The sequence below is a fragment of the Colias eurytheme genome, chromosome 29, assembly GCF_061535395.1.
Source record: "Colias eurytheme isolate Ceu_HAF_F1 chromosome 29, ilColEury1 Martin Lab GWU primary, whole genome shotgun sequence".
Lineage (NCBI taxonomy): Eukaryota > Metazoa > Arthropoda > Insecta > Lepidoptera > Pieridae > Colias > Colias eurytheme.
The window spans coordinates 2798412-2821923 of NC_143008.1; the positions used below are offsets into that span (position 1 = coordinate 2798412).

General features: G+C 36.0%; 1 protein-coding gene across 1 annotated transcript; it reads right to left on the bottom strand.

The window, feature by feature from the left end:
* Positions 1–1184: 1184 nt before the first annotated feature.
* Positions 1185–22205, bottom strand: CCT7 (chaperonin containing TCP1 subunit 7). Its single transcript, XM_090117827.1, has 14 exons — positions 22077–22205; positions 20811–20909; positions 11732–11827; positions 11271–11336; positions 10890–10965; positions 10180–10291; positions 9575–9708; positions 8470–8645; positions 7502–7656; positions 6099–6268; positions 3825–3959; positions 2805–2993; positions 2267–2391; positions 1185–1893 (listed from the first exon to the last, which is right to left on the bottom strand). Exons 1-14 carry the CDS (start codon positions 22077–22079, stop codon positions 1798–1800), a joined length of 1632 nt encoding a protein of 543 aa, XP_089973953.1. The 5' UTR covers positions 22080–22205; the 3' UTR covers positions 1185–1797.
* Positions 22206–23512: the final 1307 nt, after the last annotated feature.

A 23512-nucleotide genomic window follows, 5' to 3' on the forward strand; every position in this document is an offset into this window, starting at 1 on the left:
GGATCTGGTTGAAATTACGAAAAAAAATTCGGAGTCCGAAGGAAAGTGCGAGAGATCTCATACTAGAAGAGCAATTAAAACAAGAAAAATAAAGACAAAGCAGCAAGATACATTTAAAGTAAATTAATAGTAAATTCTTGTTTGTAATAACCTAGTATCTAGTTGTTATAACCTATTTATTGAATGATGTTGATAGGTACAATCTAAGGGTACAATAAAAATGTTTTATAAAAACACAAGTTTTATTTATTTAGGTAACATGAAAAATTACATATTTCTATAACAATGTCACATTTAAATTAAATTAGGATCATCATCATCGTCAGCCCATATACTTTCTCACTGCTGGGACATGGGATTGGTAGTGCTAACTTAAACTTAAACACGGTAAGGGATCAGGTCATTATCCACCACGCTATCTTATGATATGTCGGTTTCCTCACAATGTTTTTCACCACTGAGCCATCACTGCACTGCACTACAATAAGCAGTTGGTCTGTAGGTGAAACTGATAGATTCCTAAAACAGAATTTAAAATTAAGATAAGTACATTTCATAATCATGAGGAGGCCTGAGCCTTACCTGAGTAGTGGTGAAGTTTACATTTTAAGTACCTATTGGTATTCAATACTAGATTTGACATGACTCACAGGATTATTATGGTTTAATTGAAAATAATACAGTATGTAGGAAGGAACCTTTTATGCACATAAATATAAATATTACCTCACGAGATAGTTTTACTTACAGATCCGACGGTTATTCGAGTTTATCTTCAATTAATTGCAATACTTCCAAACCGATTGTTTTGATAAACGAAATCTTGTACTAAAATCAACATCATCATATTCTTCGAAACAATGACGACGTCTTTATAAATTCTGGGCCGTCGCGGTCGCACTATATAATCCAAATTATACAAATCATCCAACACATCTTCATTTACAAAAATAAAATAGTATGCAGAGTCCATCTTGACAGCAAGAAAACTTCAAATCATTTTTTCTAATCGCTTGTTAAAAATTTAAAGAGCCTCTATGCCACGGGTTAAATATAATGCCGTGTTAAGGAAACTAATCCTCGATTAGGTCATGGTGGGACACTCCCTTACATTGATGTCCCGTTAAAAGAGTTAACAGCGTGTTAAACTAACTAACAGAGCTTGATGAAACTGGGCCTTAATATTTTAAACATATGTTAAACTTTTAAAGGACAGCAAGCTTCACTTGTGGTTACATAGAAATAACTCAATTCCTAAACGAAATGCACATCTTTTTATTTAATTATTCGGTTAAAATAATAAACAATTAAGGGCCGATTTTTCAATCCTTGGTTAAAATTTATCCGTCCAATAAAATATTGCACGAACATATTAAAATGTCACCTGTAAACTGTCATATACGGACAATTAGAATACATATTTGAAATGGTAGTTTAATACGTTATTCGATGAATAAGTTTTAACCAACGATTGAAAAATCAGCCCTAAAAAAACATACATCATAACTGTAATTTCTTCAAAATTATGTTCTAAACTCTGCCTTATACAAAAACGGGCAGAGTTTTGATTCGGAGAATATTTTTAAATTGTAATTCTAATATTTTATTGTTAATAATGTCTTATTAATTTATTTATCTCCTACTGCAAATTTGACCTAAGACCAAAATTCCTCCATTTATAGCCTTTACACCATAACGGTCGACGTTTATCAAAATAAACAACTTTTTCATAGGAATCGAGTTAAACAAAAAAGGTGCATAATTATTATATAATATTATTGTGCCCCACTTTGCCCCTTACCCCATACGGGGTCGTCCCATGCCCCTGCCGGGTGGTGCCGGCATATCTCCACCGCTCTTTACGTTTTTGATAGTTTCGTCTATGGAGAGAATCTGAAAAAATGGGAAAATATATTGTTAATAAAATGTTAAGGTGTGTGTGATGGTATTTTTTTTCAGTGAAAAAGTCACGTAGTAAAAGTCTTAAATAAGTAAATGAATATGATAATTTAATATTATTTTACATCTACTGAATTTATAATCATATTTCTGTCACCTCATGTCTACTATCAAGATCCTCCACTGTTCCATCGGAAATTGGATCCGTTTGTTTTAATCATCGGTGACAAATTAAGTATATATTACTCAAAGAACATTATGTTACTAAAATTGTAAGTTTTGAAATCAATATATTTTTTTTCTACACAAACATGAATCATAAAATTTTGACTATACATACATACATACAAACAAAAAGCAAACAAACCTGCGCAGCAGCTTCACAAGCGGCTGTTATAGCGTTGATCTTAACAACGGCGGGCTCCCAGACGCAACTGAGGAAATTGTCCGCAATGTCCTCCTTTTGAATGTCCACGCCGAACCAGACCTCGCCTGGAAATAGTAACTCTAGTGAGTAAAATGTTACTCTAGGGAGTAAAATTTTGACTGTTGTCGATAACTCGCCTGTATAGTGGTATTGCAGAAAATTACTCCGGTGAGTAAAATAGTTTTACTTTGTAGAGTAAAATAATGCATGTATGGTGAGTAAAATTCAAGCGTGGCGAGTAAAATAATTTAATAGGTGGTAATAAAAATAATTGTAGTATTCCTCGTGGCAAAAATACTTCGAGCTAATTAACTGATGGATCAATGGTTCATACTTCATTCAAAAAAGTCGGAAGCTCTCAAATCAAAATTTTCTGCTTATTGCCTAAAGCTTTAATTTCTAGTTGTGGCTTTAATGTCTGGTGATGATGATGAAAAATGATATTTTCACGAAATTTGGCCTATTTTTCATCACCCACCTTGATGATGCTTCTGGCGCAGCTTATTCAACAGATTTGTGGCATCGAAACCGGCGTTGTCACACAGCTGACGTGGTATAGCTTCAAACGCTCGTGCTATGGCCCCAATGAGTAATTGCTCCTTGCCAGCGATGCCCTTGGAGTGATCGCGGAGGTGTTTGGACAGCTCCATGTCTATTGCACCGCCACCTGTGAAGAAAATAAATAAATGGTTAAAAATTGTTTAAAGGTTCAAAGAAACCTAAATCGTACATAATCGTCCTTACTCTACGACGTGACGGCATTGCCATGACGCGACATTGAAATTTTACTCTCAACGCGCCTTAAGAAGTTCCACTTCAAAAGACAACTTAGCAAGTAGATTGTGAATAATATTACTACAGAGAATATTGTGAAACTATAGTTAATCTATTAAATTAGCATAGAGCATTATCACTACATAGTATAAAACAAAGTCGCTTTCTCTGTCCCTATGTCCGTTTGTATGCTTAAATCTTTGAAACTAGACAACGGATTTTGATGCGGTTTTTTTTAATAGATAGAGGGATTCAAGAGGAAGGTTTTAGTATATAATTTATTAGGTTTTAGACAAAGCGGGCGAAGCCGCGGGCGGAAAGCTAGTTAAAAACAAAACTACTTTTATCAAAAAAAGATTGGTTGACGTGAAACGTATCAACAAGTCGCTTACACTGGTTTAATGGAAACTACTTTAAATACTTTATATACGAAATAAAGAACGACAATCAATTCATGCTTCCACAAAGTATAGTTCAAACGTCAGACGATATAGACCAAGTATATGGAAATGAGTTTTAAAGACATCAAACTACTTGTCTTAATATATATAAATCTCGTGTCACAATGTTTGTCCTCAATGGACTCCTAAACCACTTAACCGATTATAATAAAATTCACACACCATGTGCAGTTCGATCCAACTCGAGAGATAGGATAGTTTAAACATGTAGGTACCACGTGCGAAGCCGGGGCGGACCGCTAGTAAAATTATAAAAATCTCACCAGCAACGACAGCATCATTCTTGATGGTCCTCCGCACAATCATGATAGCATCGTGCAACGAACGTTCCGTCTCTTCCAGAAACTGTTCAGCGCCACCTCTGAGGATCAGCGTGCACGTTTTCGCTGCTGGACATCCTTGAAATAAATTGGGAATTAAATTAATAAAAAACATTGAATATAAATTCAATAAAAATTTCTATTTCAAATAATCTAGTTTACACCTATAATACTAAAATCGCAATGATCCAGGACTCAAATAAGTATAAGTAACAATTTTTCTAAACCTAAATAAAATATATAACACTAACGGTAACGGTATATAACATTCTAATCTACATGATACTACCTGTTGTACTGTAACCTGAATATACAGGATGTCCCACTATTATTTATTTAACTAAGAGCGAAGGGACTTGTAGTTTTGCATACAATGATCACGTAAAAAATACTTAACTTCGCGCAGCTGGCATATACCGCTTCGCTAATGTTAGTAATGTGACCATTTTATCAATGAAAACATAATCTTATAAGATAGCTCACGTGCGGGTGGCAAAGTTGGGCGGATTGCTTGTTAGGGGTCTACACATAGAGTTTTAAGAATTCATCTATTTGAAAAAAAAAGTGTCTGAAATTTTATAAGCATTTTTTACGTACTCAGCATATGCAAAACTATAACCTCCTATGAGCTTAGTATACCAAGGGTGAGACACCCTGTATAAATATTAACATGATGCTAAAATAAAGTATATTTTGATGTGTCTATATTCATATAAATATTGCTCACCAGGCGGCGCATTTTCTTTTTCATAACCTTTACAAGAAAACAAGCCATTATTATCAGAAAATTAAAGCAAGTGGTTTTTATACGAACGAATAATCATGAGCAACGGTGTAAAAAAAATCAATGATTTAAACCAGCCTTTCCCAACCTGGGGTCCGCACACAAATCCCGAAAATTACGAAAGAATTAATGACCAGACTATTCTGACGACCGGACTTTGAATTTTTCAGTTTTAATATGGAATAATCTATCATGTGATGGGTAGTAAAGCTATTTCATACAAAAACACTGCAAGAGTTCAATCAATTTTTAAAATAATATAGATTGGCTAATGGTAAGGTTAGGGGTAACTAGGGGCTAGGGGTAACAAATTGAACCTTAAGGGCTCCCAGACAAAACTGCGATGAGATGCAATGCGAATTCGCATCGCAGGAACTTGCGTTGAGAATTTCTGCGATACGGTCAAGTGCGGTAAACCGTTTGGTAGGGCGACCATTCCTTCAAGTGTAGTCTGCCGTACTGGACGTGTTTTTAGGAAACGTAAGATGGATCGCAATAAGATTATTGCACTGGTATTATTGTTAAATAGATATAAAAGACAAAGAAGATTCTGGGTTCATCCATATATTACGATTATGAACTCTGATGGGAATTATTTTATTCAAAAGTACTGCGTTGAGAACTGAAGAAGATAATTTTTTTTATTTGCAGTAAATATCGCAGGAATGTGCGATGCGTAGCAGAATTCTTGCGTGGTGTGTTCGTGCGAATGTATATTTGCGATGCGATGCTAATTTGCAGTTTTGTACGGGAGCCCTAACTCCACAAGTCGCGGGTGGAGGACAGACAGACACACACACTGCATACACTCACCCGCGAATATGTTGTACCGCTCGCCGCCCACCTGCCGCTCGCTGAACCGCGCGCACGCCCCCAGTGCGTCGGGCCGCAGGTCGCGGGTGGAGGACAGACAGACACACACACTGCACACACTCACCCGCGAATATGTTGTACCGCTCGCCGCCCACCTGCCGCTCGCTGAACCGCGCGCACGCCCCCAGTGCGTCGGGCCGCAGGTCGCGGGTGGAGGACAGACAGACACACACACTGCACACACTCACCCGCGAATATGTTGTACCGCTCGCCGCCCACCTGCCGCTCGCTGAACCGCGCGCACGCCCCCAGTGCGTCGGGCCGCAGGTCGCGGGTGGAGGACAGACAGACACACACACTGCACACACTCACCCGCGAATATGTTGTACCGCTCGCCGCCCACCTGCCGCTCGCTGAACCGCGCGCACGCCCCCAGTGCGTCGGGCCGCAGGTCGCGGGTGGAGGACAGACAGACACACACACTGCACACACTCACCCGCGAATATGTTGTACCGCTCGCCGCCCACCTGCCGCTCGCTGAACCGCGCGCACGCCCCCAGTGCGTCGGGCCGCAGGTCGCGGGTGGAGGACAGACAGACACACACACTGCACACACTCACCCGCGAATATGTTGTACCGCTCGCCGCCCACCTGCCGCTCGCTGAACCGCGCGCACGCCCCCAGTGCGTCGGGCCGCAGGTCGCGGGTGGAGGACAGCACGGCGCCGCCGCAAGCGCGCTGTGTGCGACGCATGTCCTCCTCGGGCACGCGGCCCGCGCAGAACATGTCGCTGGAAACACGAAAACATTAAGCGCCTTGTACACTGTCCATTTGGCTGTACGTCCCGCTAGTGTCATACACGATGCACGACGCAAAACGACAGTGAATAGTTTTGACGAACGACAATAATAATTATTATTATGTTGCTGGATTTGCATGACCAATTTTTCGTCCAGCGAGCACCGCCACCACCGCGAACGTCGTGCAGATGGACAATGGATAACGCGGACGTACGTCAGAGCGGTCCTGCATCGTGCGTGCTCGATCGAAACCGAAAAAGCTTTTGATAAAGCAGGTGGCATTTTTACACACGTCCTCTCGTAAACTTCGTTTGATTTAAATGTCATGCTTGATGTGCGCACAATAGTCAGTATAATACATACAGCAACGCAGCCTTGAGCTGACGTACAGCGGGGATGGATCATGTATAAGGCGCTTTAATAATAATAAACACTTTACACTTGCACACACGAAACAAAACAAAATCATACGAAAATAATACACAAACTGTACTACCAGCAATGTAGTACACACCCAGAGTCAGAAAAAAAGACGTGTGGCACTCGGGGTCTGCTGCGGTAAAGCTATTGCATGCTATGCCTTCAAGCCACACCTCCGAGCCCGTCGGAGGGGGGAGGTTTTTTCGTTACGGAATTTCTGGATTCAGTCCCCGCGCTCAAGGATAGAAGCTATGCAATAGCTTAAAAAAAAGTTTTTATGTGTGCCCGATATGTTCCTTTATACAAACAAAAAATAAATACATAAATAATAAAATTTTATTTTTTTGTCACCTCATGTCTACTATCAAGATCCTCACTGTTCAATCAGAAATTGGATCCGTTTGTTTTAATCATTGGTGACATTTTCCCATTCAATACAGGACATTGGCAAAATTGTGGCAACGCAGTACTGCCATAAATTAAAATAATGAATTGACATTTTAAATTGACTACAATTTCTATTCATAGCAATTTTTTTCCATAGCATCATTTGACTTAGAAAAAATATTGGCCCAGCTTGCATTCAGCGCTGCCAGCTTTTCATACAGAATCTGCCATTCCATATCTACCCCTAGTATACTCCCACATCACACAAGAGACACTCACCGGTCAGCAAAGTACTGCGTGGCCACATCACCGATGGGCAGTTTGCTCAGCACCACATTGGCCTGATATTCTTGTACAGAATCTGCCATTCCACATCTACCCCTAGTATACTCCCACATCACACAAGAGACACTCACCGGTCAGCAAAGTACTGCGTGGCCACATCACCGATGGGCAGTTTGCTCAGCACCACATTGGCTCCGCTTGCATGGAGCGCTGCCAACTTTTCGTATAGAATCTGCCATTCCGCATCTACCACCTTTTGGTATTCGCGTACGTTGTCTACGCGAACCTGGGGGTAGATATTTAGGTTTAGAAACTTATTTAGGCAACATAAAGTAAAAAAGTGGGAGCCAAACAAGGCAGTAACTGAACATAGGCAATTCCTTAAAAAAAATTATCGACGCAATTATGTGTATTTATAAAAATTCCTAATCAGGAGATGAGTAATGTATTTAAATTTTAATGTGTTTTATCACCTCATGTCTACTATCAAGATCCTCACTGTTCCATCGGAAATTGGATCCGTGTGTTTTAATCATTGGTGATTTTCTGAATTTTAATATTCAGGTTTACATTTAGATTGCACAAATTGTATCAATATGCCACTATACTCACAATCACGCTCAAAAGTTATCCAAAGAAAACTTTAACAATGCGATCGAATAATTAACATTGTAGCATTGATGTACCATAAGAAAACTCTGCCACACATGCATAGGCAGATTTTTTCTTTGGACAATTTTTTATGATTATAATTATAAGTCGATTGGGAACATTTTTTGAAGTGAAACTTGTTTAGGCGCGTTGAGAGTCAATTTTCAAGGTCACGGCATTACCGACACGTAATGGAGTAAGTCGACTATTTTGGTATCATTGATCTCGCCAAGTAAGTTTCACTTCTGTCACGTGTGTTCCGCACACGCTCATTTTTTATTTTTATCGCGAGGCTAGTTATTTATTAAAAATATAGCCCAATATGGCGGGGAGCCGCTGGAGTCAGGCCGCTGGTGATCGGTCGTTATGGAAATCTTTGGGGGAGGCCTATGTCCTGCAGTGGACGTCTTAAAAGGCGAAAGGTAACGGGTATAGCCCAATATCTCACCTCAGCATTATCCCTCTCAGCTTTGAGTTCAAGCTCAATGTTTAAGAGCGCAATCTTGCAGTTTTCATAGCTCTTTGGTTGCATCTCAAAGCCTGCGTACGAGAACGTCTTCTTGAAGGCCACACCTTCGACTAGGAATGAGTCTTCTAACGCACCGCCCGCTACTTTCTTGATGCCTGAAAGAAAATTAGTAATTTATAGGAATTGCTGCCAAGCGCAGGTGACGAAAAAAATTGCTGTGAATTAAAAGTGACTGATGTAAAATGTTTTCGTTCACGTGTGTTAAATACAGATGAAGCATTAGTAATTTCTGTAGATTTTTTGTTATTATATATTAATTGTTATTGGATTTTTAATCAATCACATTTAATTTTTAAAACGCACTGTAGAAAGGAACGTAAAGTACAATGTTTTTTTTCTTTATATTCATTTTGAGTATTTTCAAATACAAATAAATATGTTTCATAACTGAGCACTATATTTTGATTATTTCTCAAATTGTGCCATTGAACACTATAAAGCATAACGAATTTGAACGTCACTTTTACTTTCAATATACCGACATTTCTCTGCTTTCTTATTTTAAAGTCACCTCATGTCTACTATCAAGATCCTCACTGTACAATCAGAAATTGGATCCGTTTGTTTTAATCATTGATGACATACTATTAAATTTATAAAAACAAATCTTTAAAGAATGGAAAAACGTCGATTGAGAAAAATAGTAGCCACGATACGCCGAAGGACAAGAGTTCGAAAACCGCTTCGTGCTCATTATCTTTTTAATTTTCTTAAATTTTTCAAACATCTAAAAATTTAAACACTTCTTTTTCAATATTTTTAATTATTGAAGTGAAACTTCTTTATGCGCATTGAAAATAAAATTTCAAGTTCGTGTCACGGCAATACCGTCACGTCATGGAGTAAGGCGACGATTTTGGTATCTTCAAATCTCGCCAAAGAAGTTTCACTTCTGACACGTGTGCTCGGTCTCGGTCTACACAATCTTTTTTATTTTTATTAAAGATCACGATCGACTCTTTTCCATACTTTAAATTTTTCACACATTAAAATCTAAATTATTTTAACATCTTTTCATACTAACCAATCATATCCAAGGGCAGCAGAGGCGCATCCAATAACAACACAGCATCGACCACCATCTTGGAAAAGTGATCCTTCTGCTGATGAATCAGTTTAGAAGACATCGCTGTAACCGCGCATTTCTTGAGCAGATCCCTGTGAAATTGTGGTTGTTTGTATGTTTGTTTGCTTGTGGTTCGATGGTGGAAATGGATGGGGATATTCATACGAGTTGTGTCCACATTAAATTCGGTAATTGGATCCGTTGTTATAATCATTAGGTAGGTAGTAATAATATTATAATACACCACATGAAACGTTTACCTAAAAAATATTTTAAATTGTTCTAGAACATTCTAAATCACAATGTACACGCACAGGCAACGCCTCGAATTCAAACATTCAATCCAGCTAGCACAACCTTTAAAAATATTCTAGAACAATATAGAACGCCTTCTACACGCAAAGAAATCTCCTACACATTTTTACTCGTAATAACATTCAATTCAACGAGTGCTAAATTCAAAAAATTTCAAAAAAAGTTCCAGAGCTTCCCTAAATCTTCTAGAACATTCAAGAACTTTCGATAACCTCCAAGAATCTTCTAGAACATTCCAGAACACTCACCTCTGTTCCTCCGGCGACTTGCTCTCAACACGCACGGACAGTTCCTTCACTTTATCCACGGCCAGTTTCGAAGCCGCACGAACGGCGCGAACAATAACACGCGGGTGCACACCTTAACACATTTAGCGTGTTAATATCCTTACTTTTTTACTATTTTTTTAATATAATAATAATAATAAACTCATAATGTTAGTATTTCGTCAGCATTTCTGTGGATCCGTAAGATTGTAATCATTGTAGAACGATGTTCTCACTGTCCTTTCGAATGTGACTTCCCAACCCAGAAATAAAAGCGCAATTTTGTTATTTATTTTTTTGAATAAGCCAATTTTCCCTCTATTACAAGCCAATTGTCCCATTTTACCACAAAGCCATTACCCAATGTGTTCAAATAACAGAAAAAAAATGTTTTAAAATTATCTGTGTAAATAGCCATCATTAATTTCTTTAATAGTGCAAAACACACTTTTTTTTTATTTTTAGTCGACTTCAATAAAATTATTTTGAGTAATTTAGGAAATTTATTAGACATTAATTCCATAAGCCAAATAAAATACTAATAAAATACTTAATTTTTTTTAGATAAAATTTTATTTCAAACCACCTATACCACCCCCATCGCATTTCATCCCAAAGCCATTTTCACCATGTAGGTACCCTCCCAAGTTTTTTAAAACTACCCTCAACCTAGATAATAAAAAATATCTAACCTTCCTCAACAAACGGCTTCAATCTCTTCAGAAGCTCGCCGGCAAGAATCACCACAGATGTGGTACCGTCGCCGACCTGAATTTTTAAAGTATATTTTTTTATCTGTGCTATAGAATATATGCAAATATTACTTGAGTTGGAAAAATCATATAATAGTTTGTCATCAAGCAAATTCGGAAATTGGATCCGTGTTTATAATCATTTTGTTATTTTAACTTATTAATAAAATTATTATTAATAATTTAAAACTTATTAATTAATAAAATTGAAGTCTCAATAAAAATATTTTTGACGAAATTTTCACGAACACATGCTGGTCGATGTTTATTACAAAGAAAAAAGTAAGTTTCTATCGTAAAAATATATTTATTATTACATACCTCAGCATCTTGAGATTTGGCAATGTCGACCAACGTCCTGGCGGCAGGGTGGACGATGTCCAAAAGCTGTGGAAGGAAAAATTATTTAATACAATATTTTCTCTATAAATAACCTTATAATATTATTTATCAGGTCAATTTAGAAACGAACATAAAAACTAACTGGGGCCTTATTATGGCTGGTTATTGCGTTCATAAATGAATTTGCCAGTCAGTTCAAATCACGGCGTAAACTGTCTGGAAATAAGAGGTCACAATACGGCCCCTGGAATGCGTAAATAAAAGAAAGCGTAAGGAGTAAATACGAATTGATAACCTCCTCCTTTTTTTTGAAGTCGGTTAAAAAGGAGAATAAATTTATCATTTAATGTGACTGAACATAAACATTATGTTACATAACAGAAATTCATTTTTTACACAGAATAGGGTACTGCTTCAGTTATTAACGAAAAAACACCCACCTTCATAATAGTAGCTCCATCGTTTGATATCACCGCTTTGCCAGAATGGTCGACAATCAGTTTATCCATACCACGCGGGCCCAGTGTGGTACGTACCTGTAAAGAAATAAGTTAGAAGAAATAAGTTAGAAGAAATAAGTTATACGGCATAAATAATGTTCTAAATTAAGCAATTTGCGTAATAGATTTGGATGTGTTTTATCTATTTTTGAAGTGAAACTTCTTTTAGTGTAACATTTATCCGTTACGCGCCATCTTTTTCTTATCCCTACCACGAGTGATTCGACGTATTTCTGTAAAGTTGCATATAATATGTAGTAAATTATTTTTTGAAAAATAAGATCATAAAGAAGTTTCACTTCTTACGTGTGTACACTAGTAACACACACATTTTTTTTTGTTAGGTTAATGGCATGGTAGTGTAGTTCTGAATGACAGGTATGTATTATTGAAATTTTTTTTTATAGTAGTGTTTGTTGCTCAGTTTGTTCTCTATTGTTGCATTTGTTATTGTCAGGAGAAGATCTTATGAAAGGAAACCAGTCTGTTATATACTACCAAGCCTATAGTAAAATCCGATAGTAAAATCTACAAGTTGATATCGCCTCTATACCATTGCATAATCTTTGGTATATTTTATAGTCGCCTCTGCGTACATACATACTCATCGGTAGCATTCATGGATACATTTTGCTGACTTGCATCGACATCGAAATTGGATCGCCGCTGTGGATTCCACCCCACTTAGCCTCTAACCTCGAGCAAGTCCATTGGTATTTAAAGTAATTTTAATGTTTAATTTTTATTTGTAATATTTCTTCAATAAAGTTATCTTTGAAAATTGGTTTTTTTTGGGACTCTCGGGCGCGATAAATATAATTGGCGCAGTCGGTAGGATTTCCGGGTCCCCCAGGATATAAAATTAGGGAAAATTCTGGAGGAGATAGGCGTTTCCAGCCGAACCGGAAATTAGAAGAACAACGTGGCCGAGCATCCAAACCTCGATACCTCCCAAGAAATGCCGAGATCTATGTGAGTACACTTTATTTCAGTGATTGCTCCTTTATTTCCTATGTTAGTTTTAGATTTTTTTTTTATTCAACACGTATCATAAAATTTTCGATCCTGAAAATTTTAATTAATATTTTATAGGCGTATAGAACTTTAAATCAATAAGAATTAAAATTTTCTTTTGATTTTAGAAATAGGTAAAATTTTAAAAATTTAATTGAAGGAAATTAAAATAATTTTTCTATTATAATAATTATAAAATTTAGATTTATGTTAATATTTTAATTAAACGAGTAGTAGGGAAGAATTAATTGACAGATTAAGACAACTTGACGATTCAGAAATTAGTGAAATTAACAGGGATATTTTAGTTGATAATTTAAGACAATTTGAAGAATCTAAAATGGCTACCCTAGATGATATCTGTAAAGCCCTCCGTTTAGTTCCTGAATTTGATGGGAATTCTCATGTTTTAGTAAGATTTATTAATATTTGCGATCAGTTAGTTGCAAAGTATGGTCAGGCCGGTGATCAATTAATTAATTCGGGTCTTTTAAATGGAATTTTGAACAAAGTAGTTGGTGCTGCCGCGCGACAAATTAATGCCAACGGTATCCCCAACGATTGGACTAGCATTCGTAATTCTTTAATAAATAATTTTGCAGACCAAAGAGACGAAACTGCACTATACAATGATCTAGCTTTATTAACACAAGGGTCTAACACGCCGCAAGAATTTTATGAACGTTGCCAGAACTTATTCAGTACAGTTATGACGTATGTTTCACTGCATGAATCTCTTGTTTCCACTATCGATGCTAAACGAGAACTTTATAAAAAATTAACCCTTCAAGCATTTTTACGTGGATTAAAAGATCCTTTAGGTTCTCGTATTAGATGTATGCGCCCAGAAACGATAGAAAAAGCTCTAGAGTTAGTACACGAAGAAATTAATACCATGTATATTCAGAATAGGAATTCACACGTATCAGATAAAAAATCTAGTGACAATAATCTGCCTTTTAAAATGCCTATTCATAGTTTTCAGCCCTTCAGGCCTAATAATTTTAATATGCCAGGTCCGTCTAGACCACAATTTATGCATAAGCCACCATTTTCACCCCAACATCAATTTAAAATGCCTTTTAATCAACCTCGAATGCCCACGCGCACCCAACAAATTTTCAGTGCACCACTTCCAAATAATAATCAAGGTTTTCAAGTACAAACTAGACCGCAACCATCATCTCAAGGCCCTAAGCCTATGAGTGGAGTTTCTCATTTTGTGACTAGGGAAAGACCGATGCAACCAGGTCCTAGTGGATGGAATTGGTCCAAGCAGGGCAATCCACCACCCTCTAATTATTTTAAACCCCGAGATGTTAATGTGAATGAATGTGCAAGCTTAGAATACGATACTCCTGATTATTATAATTATGATGATTACTATAATTACTATGATGATTATTACAATTATGAAGGTTATTATAATGACTATCCCGTAATTAACCAATATGAATATGGTGAAAGCCCTATAGTCGAGGAGTTAGTAGAACAGCCCCAGTCAGAACCAGAACCATCAACAAATGAAAATTTTCAGAAGGTTCAGAGTATAAAAAAGTTAAAATAGAATTAAATCTCCAAACTCAACGCCAATTGCCATTTATTCGCATTTCCCTCGGAAATGGATTCTATTTAAAATTTTTGATAGATACTGGAGCAAATCAATCCTTTATTAGTCCACAGGCCGTAGAACAATATTTTCCAGACATACCACTAAATTTTGATCCGTTTGAAGTCACTAACGTCCATGCAACTAGTAGAAACAATTATTCAATTACATTACCTTGTTTCGAGGAATTCAATGATAACTGTAATATTAAATTATACGTATATAAATTTCATAATTATTTTGAAGGTTTGATAGGGATGGATTTGTTAACTAAATTTGAAGCTAAATTAGATCTTAAAAATTCAACATTAATTACTAAAAATGCCATAAACCCAATTAAGTTATATAATTCCCGAAATTTAAATTTGTATGAAAAGATTATTCCAAGTGAAACCTCTTTACTTCTTAGATTACCAATAAACGCCGCGGATGGTGAAGTTTTAGTGCCAGAACAAATAATTTGCAATTGCATTATAAGTGAATGTTTAACTACAGTTAAAAATAATAGAGCCATAGTTCAGGTAACCAATCATACTAAAAATGACATAATTTTTTCATTAGATCATCCGACAGAAGCAACTATTTTTAATTCCGAATTTTCACAAGAATCTTCAAACCGTGCCAGTGACGTTATTTCACGTTTGCGAATAGACCATTTAAATGAGGAAGAAAAAGCCAATTTAACAGCACTTTGTAGTAAATATGCAGACGTTTTTTATATTGAAGGAGAATCTTTGTCTTTTACGAACAAAATTAAACATAAAATCCGTACATATGATGAGGTCCCCGTATATACAAAAAGTTACCGTTATCCATATATTTTGCGTGATGAGGTAAAAGACCAAATTTCAAAAATGCTAAGTCAGGGCATAATTAGACCATCGGAATCTGCCTGGAGCTCTCCGATCTGGATTGTCCCTAAAAAAATGGACGCCTCGGGGAAGCAGAAATGGAGATTAGTCATTGATTTTCGCAAGGTTAACGAAAAAACAATCGATGACAAATATCCCATACCTAACATCAATGATATTCTTGACAAATTAGGGAAATGTCAATATTTCACAACCTTAGATCTAGCATCAGGTTTCTATCAGGTGGAAATGTCGGAGGAGGATATTCATAAAACCGCTTTCAGTGTAGAAAACGGCAAATATGAATTTCTCAGAATGCCAATGGGCTTAAAAAATAGTCCCTCCACGTTCCAAAGAGTTATGGATAATATTCTTAAAGGACTTCAAAATGTTATTTGCTTGGTTTATCTCGACGATATAATTGTATTTTCAACTTCATTACAGGAACATATAATAAATCTAGAAAAAGTTTTCCAAAGATTACGTGAATCTAACTTTAAAATTCAGCTTGACAAATCAGAATTTTTAAAACACGAGACAGCATATCTAGGACATGTAATAACTGAAGAAGGAATAAAACCTAATCCCGATAAAATTTCGGCAATTCAAAAATTCCCTATTCCTAAAACATCTAAAGAAATAAAATCATTCCTGGGTTTAGTAGGCTACTACCGAAAATTCATTCCCGATTTTGCTAAGATCACGAAGCCATTAACTCAATGTTTAAAAAAGGGAAAGAAAATTACTTTTGACTCAGATTACGTTAACAGTTTCGAACGATGTAAGACACTTTTAACTAATGATCCTATTTTAATATACCCTGACTTTGACAAGGACTTTTTACTGACAACTGACGCTTCTAATTTTGCAATAGGTGCAGTACTTTCACAAGGACCCATAGGATCTGACAAACCAATAGCGTACGCTTCTCGTACTTTGAATGATAGCGAAGTAAATTATAGCACAATTGAAAAAGAATTGTTAGCCATAGTATGGGCAACTAAGTATTTTCGTCCTTATCTTTTTGGACGTAAATTTAAAATTTTAACGGACCATAAACCATTACAGTGGGTTACGAGTCTGAAGGAACCAAATTCTAGACTAACGAGATGGAGATTAAAATTAAGCGAGTTTGATTTTACTACCCAATATAAGCCCGGCAAAAATAACACAAATGCCGACGCTCTATCTCGTGTGGAAATCTTTAACGAAGAGATAAGTTCAATAGTAGGCAATACATCCAAAGTATCTGTAGCCGACGACTCTGAAAGTACCATGACCGCCCATACCTCTAATGAAAACCCAATCCTTGAAATACCTATATCCTCTGAGCCCTTAAATAAATTTCATCGCCAGTTAGTTTTAAATATTGTTAGTGATGTAAAGAAACGTACAATGGTTACCAAACCGTTCGATACTCATTCCAGGATATCTATACAATTATCAGAATCAAATTTAGAAACAGATTTAATCAATGCTATTAAAGAATATGTAAACCCTAAAATAAAGACCGGTATACTTATTAACCCTCCGTTAGGTATGTACAAAATAGTCCCAATATTACAGGAAAAATTTAAAAGCTCATGCATGAAAGTTTTTATAGCTAAAATAGAATTAGAAAACGTCAAGGAATATCTTAGGCAACAAGAAATTATTCGTAATTATCATGAAGGCAAAACCAATCATCGCGGGATAAATGAATGCTACCTTGCACTTTCAGCACGTTACTTCTGGCCTGAAATGAAAGAACATATTACAAAGTATATTAATGATTGCACAATATGTGGTCAAGCTAAGTATGACAGGAACCCTATTAGACCTAAGCTTAATTTAGTACCCCCAGCTACAAAACCTTTTGAGATCGTACATATGGACACCTTTACAGCTAATAATGAAAAATATGTAACCCTTATAGATGTTTTTTCGAAATATGGACAGGCATACTTACTTAGAGATGGTACGGCACTCAGCGTCATACAGGCTTTGTTAACATTTAGTACTCACCACGGTTTACCACTTACCATAATTACTGATCAGGGTACAGAATTTAATAACCAAATGTTTTCAGAATTTTGTAAAATTCATAAAATAATTCATCATCAAACTTTGGCTCATTCCCCTAACGCTAATGGTAATATAGAACGTTTTCATTCGACTTTGCTTGAACATCTCCGTATATTAAAATTAAAACAGCGTGATCAACCTGTAATTAATTTAATGCCTTACGCTTTAATTGCATATAATAGCTCCATACATAGTTTTACTAAATGTAAACCCTATGACCTTATATTAGGGCATACTGATCCACGTGACCCTACTGACGTCGATTTAACTATTCATTTACTTCAACAGTATATGCAATCTCATAGAGAACAAATGAAACAGGTTTATGACGTTGTGAATGAATCATCATTAGCTAACAGAGAGGCTATCATTGAAAAACGTAATGAAACTAGAGAAAATGAAGTAGATTATGAACCTAACCAGCAGATTTTTGTCAGTAACCCCTCAGCTTCCAGATCTAAACTCGCACCTCGATATACCCAGGACACTGTTCTAGCAAACTTACCTATTCATATTTATACATCCAAAAAGAAAGCTCCTATAGCTAAAAATAGGCTAAAACGAATCCCTAAGACCGCCAAATTGTTGCAGGGTGCTGATCATGATGCTTCTAACATCAACACTAGCTCTCGAGATAAAACTTGAAGATCTTGGAGAAAGCCCTGGAATTTTACCCTTTAAGTTAGGTCCCATGCAACTAACCCATCATTATCATACATTTTTACAGTTTATAGAATTAAGGGAAATAGATTCTAACATTAGTTTAGTGCAGTCTCAGCTAAGTGAAATTAGAAGTAAGTTAGATAACTTTACTTATGCTGTCTATGAATCGCAAATAGATTATTTAAGTGATAAACTTGATTTTGCTTTGCAACAATTAAAAACTCTAGAACCCTTAAGGTTTAAGAGAGGCTTAATAGATAGTCTTGGGTCAGTAATTAAGAGTATAACTGGAAATTTAGATTATTCGGATGCAGTAAAGTATGATCAAGCTCTTTCAGTACTTAAGAAAAATCAAGATAAAATAGTTATTGAACAGAATCATCACATCAGTCTTAGCAAAGATTGGATGGATGAACAAAATAAAATTATTGCTGAAATTATAGAAAGTCAAAATAAAATTAATAAAACATTATTTATGATATTAAACCCTGACTCATTTCCTTCACCGGATATAGTTAAATTTGCGAAATTCGCACAAGCATTAGCAATAAGCAGTAATAATGTAGACAGTTTAGTAAGCGAAATAACTAGGTTAGAGAATGCGCTAGCATTTTGCAGTGCTTCGCGCACTCATCATTCTATGATAGGTATAGGTGTAATGAAAAATATGTTAAGTAAGCTTAAGACATTTTATAATAAAAAAGAAATATTAGATTTAGAAATTAGAGACTATTACAATATAATTAAGCCAGCATCTTATTTTAATGGAGATCAGTTAGTTTTTGCTTTTAAATTTCCTATAGTTTCACCACTCGAATATAACTTTTATAAATTAGCTATTGTTCCTAATAAAAATAGGCAAGCTATAATCCCTCCTTCTCCTTTCCTTGCAATCACTGGTAATATGCACGTGTACATAGAGGCAGAATGCCCGAAGTCAGGCATGAGGTACTTATGTGAAGACGAGCTCCACCACATGCTGAAACCCCAGCCGGACTGTATCAGCAACATCGTTGAAGGAAATCTCCATGAAGACAGGTCCTGCGAAATGACTACCGTAAACCTGATGAAACCTGCAATGGAAAAACTTGATGACCGCCACTACGTCGTCGTGTTTCCGTCTCCAACTGAAGCCCGGTTATCCTGCGAAAGAGAAGAAATCATTAATCTCAATGGAAGCTACCTCGCTACAATACCACCTACCTGCAAGCTGCACACAGAAGACTTCACCATCGTCAACACCAACGATCACATCAAAGGACAGCCCATAAAAATTACTAAAGTTTCAGCTCATGTAAAAGAGCCTACCTTATCCTTCTCTATTAAAAGTAATTCGATCAGCCTTAAGAAACTTCATGAAATTCAAGACAAGATTCACCATCAAGAACCTATTCAATTAGAACAAACTCCAATGTTCTATAACACAACTATTCCCTTCTATACTATATTATTCAGTGCTATTGCACTTTCTCTCATAATTTTGGGCAGAAGATTAATCCTGAGCAGAAGAAAGAAGAATGAAGAAAGAAGCCAATCAAGCAAGAAGCCTCGCCAAGAACAAACTTATGCTGAACCTGGACCAAGCCAAGACTGTGGAAAGCTGCCAATGACATTTTTTCCTGTCGTTCAAAAATAGTCATTGAACTAATGGGGGAGGTGTTATATACTACCAAGCCTATAGTAAAATCCGATAGTAAAATCTACAAGTTGATATCGCCTCTATACCATTGCATAATCTTTGGTATATTTTATAGTCGCCTCTGCGTACATACATACTCATCGGTAGCATTCATGGATACATTTTGCTGACTTGCATCGACATCGAAATTGGATCGCCGCTGTGGATTCCACCCCACTTAGCCTCTAACCTCGAGCAAGTCCATTGGTATTTAAAGTAATTTTAATGTTTAATTTTTATTTGTAATATTTCTTCAATAAAGTTATCTTTGAAAATTGGTTTTTTTTGGGACTCTCGGGCGCGATAAATATAATTAGTCTAAATTTGAGTCCAAAAAATAAATAACAACACCAATCAGCTAATATTTTCACGTGATTTAGTTCGCGCCATCAGCTAATGCCTATTCCAATTTGTAAATTACTTTTGGAAAGCACTAGTGTAAGTCCCTTAAAGATAATTTTATCAGCATAACATTTTCACCTCCTATAATATGTATATTTCCATCATTTAGAGGAGCCGTACACGAGCAGCTCGAGCAGTTAACTGCTGAGCGACGTACACAGACTGCTCGAGTGGTTGGTCGTTGACTGCTCGAGCTGTCGCTACAAACCGCGCAGTTGACGGCTTGAAGCAGTCGCGATTGCTCGAGCAGTCATGTGTATGACAGTGAATGAATGTCTATAGTTCACCGCGCGGTTGCGGCTACAAGCAGTCGGTCTCAACTGCTTGAAGCAGTATGGCCACTCTTAAGAAGTTAAATGTGTGATACCACCTCATATACTTCTATCTCGTCATCCAATCGGCAATTGGAACGAATTTTCGTATAATCACAGGCTCATAGTTGGAAATGAAATACACAACAAATGAATAAAGTTTAAAAATAAATCATAAAGTTTTAAATTCTATTCTACATTTCTCCAATATACATATACCAAAATAATATTTATTACAATGTTTGTTCTGGCTAATCTCTGGAATGGCTGGACCAATTATGACATGACTGTCACTGACAGATAGCCAATGTAATGAGTAGTAACTTCAGCTTCTTTTTATTCTGATATTTCATAAGGACCAGGAACATAGGATTATAAGGAATTACTCATTAAAACAAGTAAGCTAGTAAAATATAAATATACATACAGCGTCCACAACCAGCTGGCAGGCATTGATGTTGGATACCAGTTGCGGCTTGCCCTGCGACTGGTCAGTCCCCTCCCGCAGTACTAAGATTTGTGGTTGCTGAAATTATACAGAAAATAAACATTTTTTTTATTTTACAACAAGCATACACTTTGCCACCTCCTTGGTACAATGGTTGACGCATGAAAGTAGCACCGAGGGGTCCTTGGTTTGATTACTTGTGGAGACGACGAAAAAAAAAATGTCTCGGTCTGATAGGACACAGAAGGTTGTAGATGAATTTTTTGTTGAAAAATGTTTCTTTTTTAATAGGTTTAAGTATGAAAACTGTGTTTATTTTTTGGCCTGTGATTTGTACTTTTATAAAAATATTTTTTTTATTAAGTATCTGTAATCTTTGTTTAAACTATGAAAGGATGATTTTTAGGCACATATAGCATATTAAAATATAAATTTTGAATTTAATAGGTGTTAAAGTTCAATCATCCTATTGAGTCAGAGATGAACATAAAGTTATTGAAAAAATCTTTTGTTTGTGATTTTCTGCATTGCTTTTATTAGTTATTTTTTTATGAAACTATCGGAATTAAGTATGCGTAAATAAAAGCATCGCCACCTGTACTTGTTTTAATAAAATCTGTACAATATAAAATAAAATGATTTATGTACATGACTTATTTAAGAAATGAAATAGCGATTTAAATATTTTATTACTTTAGAACTATCTATAATAATCTATAATATAAAAATGAATCCCAAAATGTGTTGGTAAGCGCATAACTCGAGAACGGCTGAACCGATTTCGATAATTCTTTTCTTATAATATTCCTTGAAGTACGAGGATGGTTATTACGTAGAGAAAACGTAAATATCTAAATATGTACCACGGGCGAAGCCGGGGCGGACTGCTAGTTGATAATAAAATAATGAGTCAAACGTATAATGGAAATCGAGTTATTTTTAAATTGATTGATTTCTTGAATATTCCAAACATTTTCCACAACTTGAATATATTTTTGATCAAACACTTGCATATAATACACTTATTCAACACATTTTCTCTTATTACACTCACAAATTCTAAAAAATAAATTCTTATTTTGGATTTTTAACCCCTTCACTTATAGAGGGTATTTATTATGAAAGTACACTTATTTTTCGTAAAATATTATATACACAGACTAATTTTTTACATAACGATTGCATTGACGATTAAATTACGCCATTTACGCATCAGATTACATTAGAAATTTCAAATTTATTTACCATCTTGAACAAATTCTATTCCTTCTATCTATTCAATAAAACTCAAAACATTGACTGACAAGTGACATGAAATTTTACTTTTGAGTTTTTGACAGAGTTGTGTCAAATGACTTAAGAAAAAGTCATAGACAACGCATGTGAAACTAAAAAAAATAATCACTAGATATAAGTACCTATTCCTCTTAATTAAATTATTTATTATTATTTCATTTTATCACCACACTTTCTAGTTCTTTTATAAATCTTACAGATACTTCCGGTTGATCGAACTATTTTGAGAAATAATCGTCGTCCGCGTACCAGTGCAAACTTAGCACCCCATCAATGGAATTTTGGGTCGAAAATGACCTTGATCGTTAGGTCCCCGTTAGGTCCTTTAAGGTCCCACAATTTTTTCGTTAGGTCCCCTTTAGTTTTTTTTAAAATAATTTTTTAAATTTTAGGTATAAAAAAAAATGCACTTTAGCACCCCATCCATAGAATTTTGGGTCAAAAATGACCTCAATCGATAGGTCTCCGTTAGGTCCTATAAGGTCCCACAATTTTTTCGTTAGGTCCCCTTTAGTTTTTTTTTAAATAATTTTTTTTTAATTTTAGGTATAAAAAAGTTACACTTTAGCACCCCATCCATAGCAAAATTGGCAAATTTTATCAAAATCGTATTCTTTACCGTTAGGTCCGTATGGGCTCATCATTGAAATTGTTGAATTATTTATTTTATTAAAATTATAAAATAATAAAAACCTGCGCATGCGCCTTAGAGCATTAAGGCATGCGCACATCATACATAAACAGCGCGAAATTTAAAATGGTATCGTTTCATTTATTAAATAAATCTATTGTTCTGAGAGTGCTTATTTATTAAAAACCTACTTTTCAACCTAGAATTAAAATAACCTGGTATTAGTGTCAATCTATGGTGTCAATATATTTTTTGTAGCGGCCACAGGGCCACACTACGGTCGAGGTATAGATTCGGAAAGAATAACATGCAACAAATCATTAATTTGATTCGGGATGACCTTCGCGTGGACACTCGAGGGGGCGGTATTCCAGTGGAACTGCAAGTGATGGCAGTTATTCGATATTGGGGCCGGCATGAGGTAGATGTGACTTGTGCTCTAGTTTTGGATATATACAATAGAAAAGCCTGTATAACGATCTATTACATTACAGATCCAAGAAGATTGTGCTGACATTCACAGAATGAGTCAACAGACACTTTCCCGTTTGTCCCGAAATGTTGCTATTGCGTTAGCTTCTAAAAGTTCGCGTTATATTAATATGCCGTCGAACTCAACCGAGGAAGCCAAAGCAATTAGGAAATTTGAGGCCATAATATGCGGGATGAAGCGTATCATTGGTGCAATAGATTGCACTCATATTAAGATACGCAAAGTGAGTGGAGAGGCTGGACAGTACTATGTTAATAGGAA

Coding starts and splice junctions, on each gene's coding strand:
- CCT7 (XM_090117827.1), bottom strand. Junction 8,646..9,574: donor GCTGCCCTTGGATATGATTG/GTTAGTATGAAA, acceptor ATTTTCTTTCAG/GCATCAAGAAAGTAGCGGGC. Junction 7,657..8,469: donor CTGAGAGGGATAATGCTGAG/GTGAGATATTGG, acceptor ATCTACCCCCAG/GTTCGCGTAGACAACGTACG.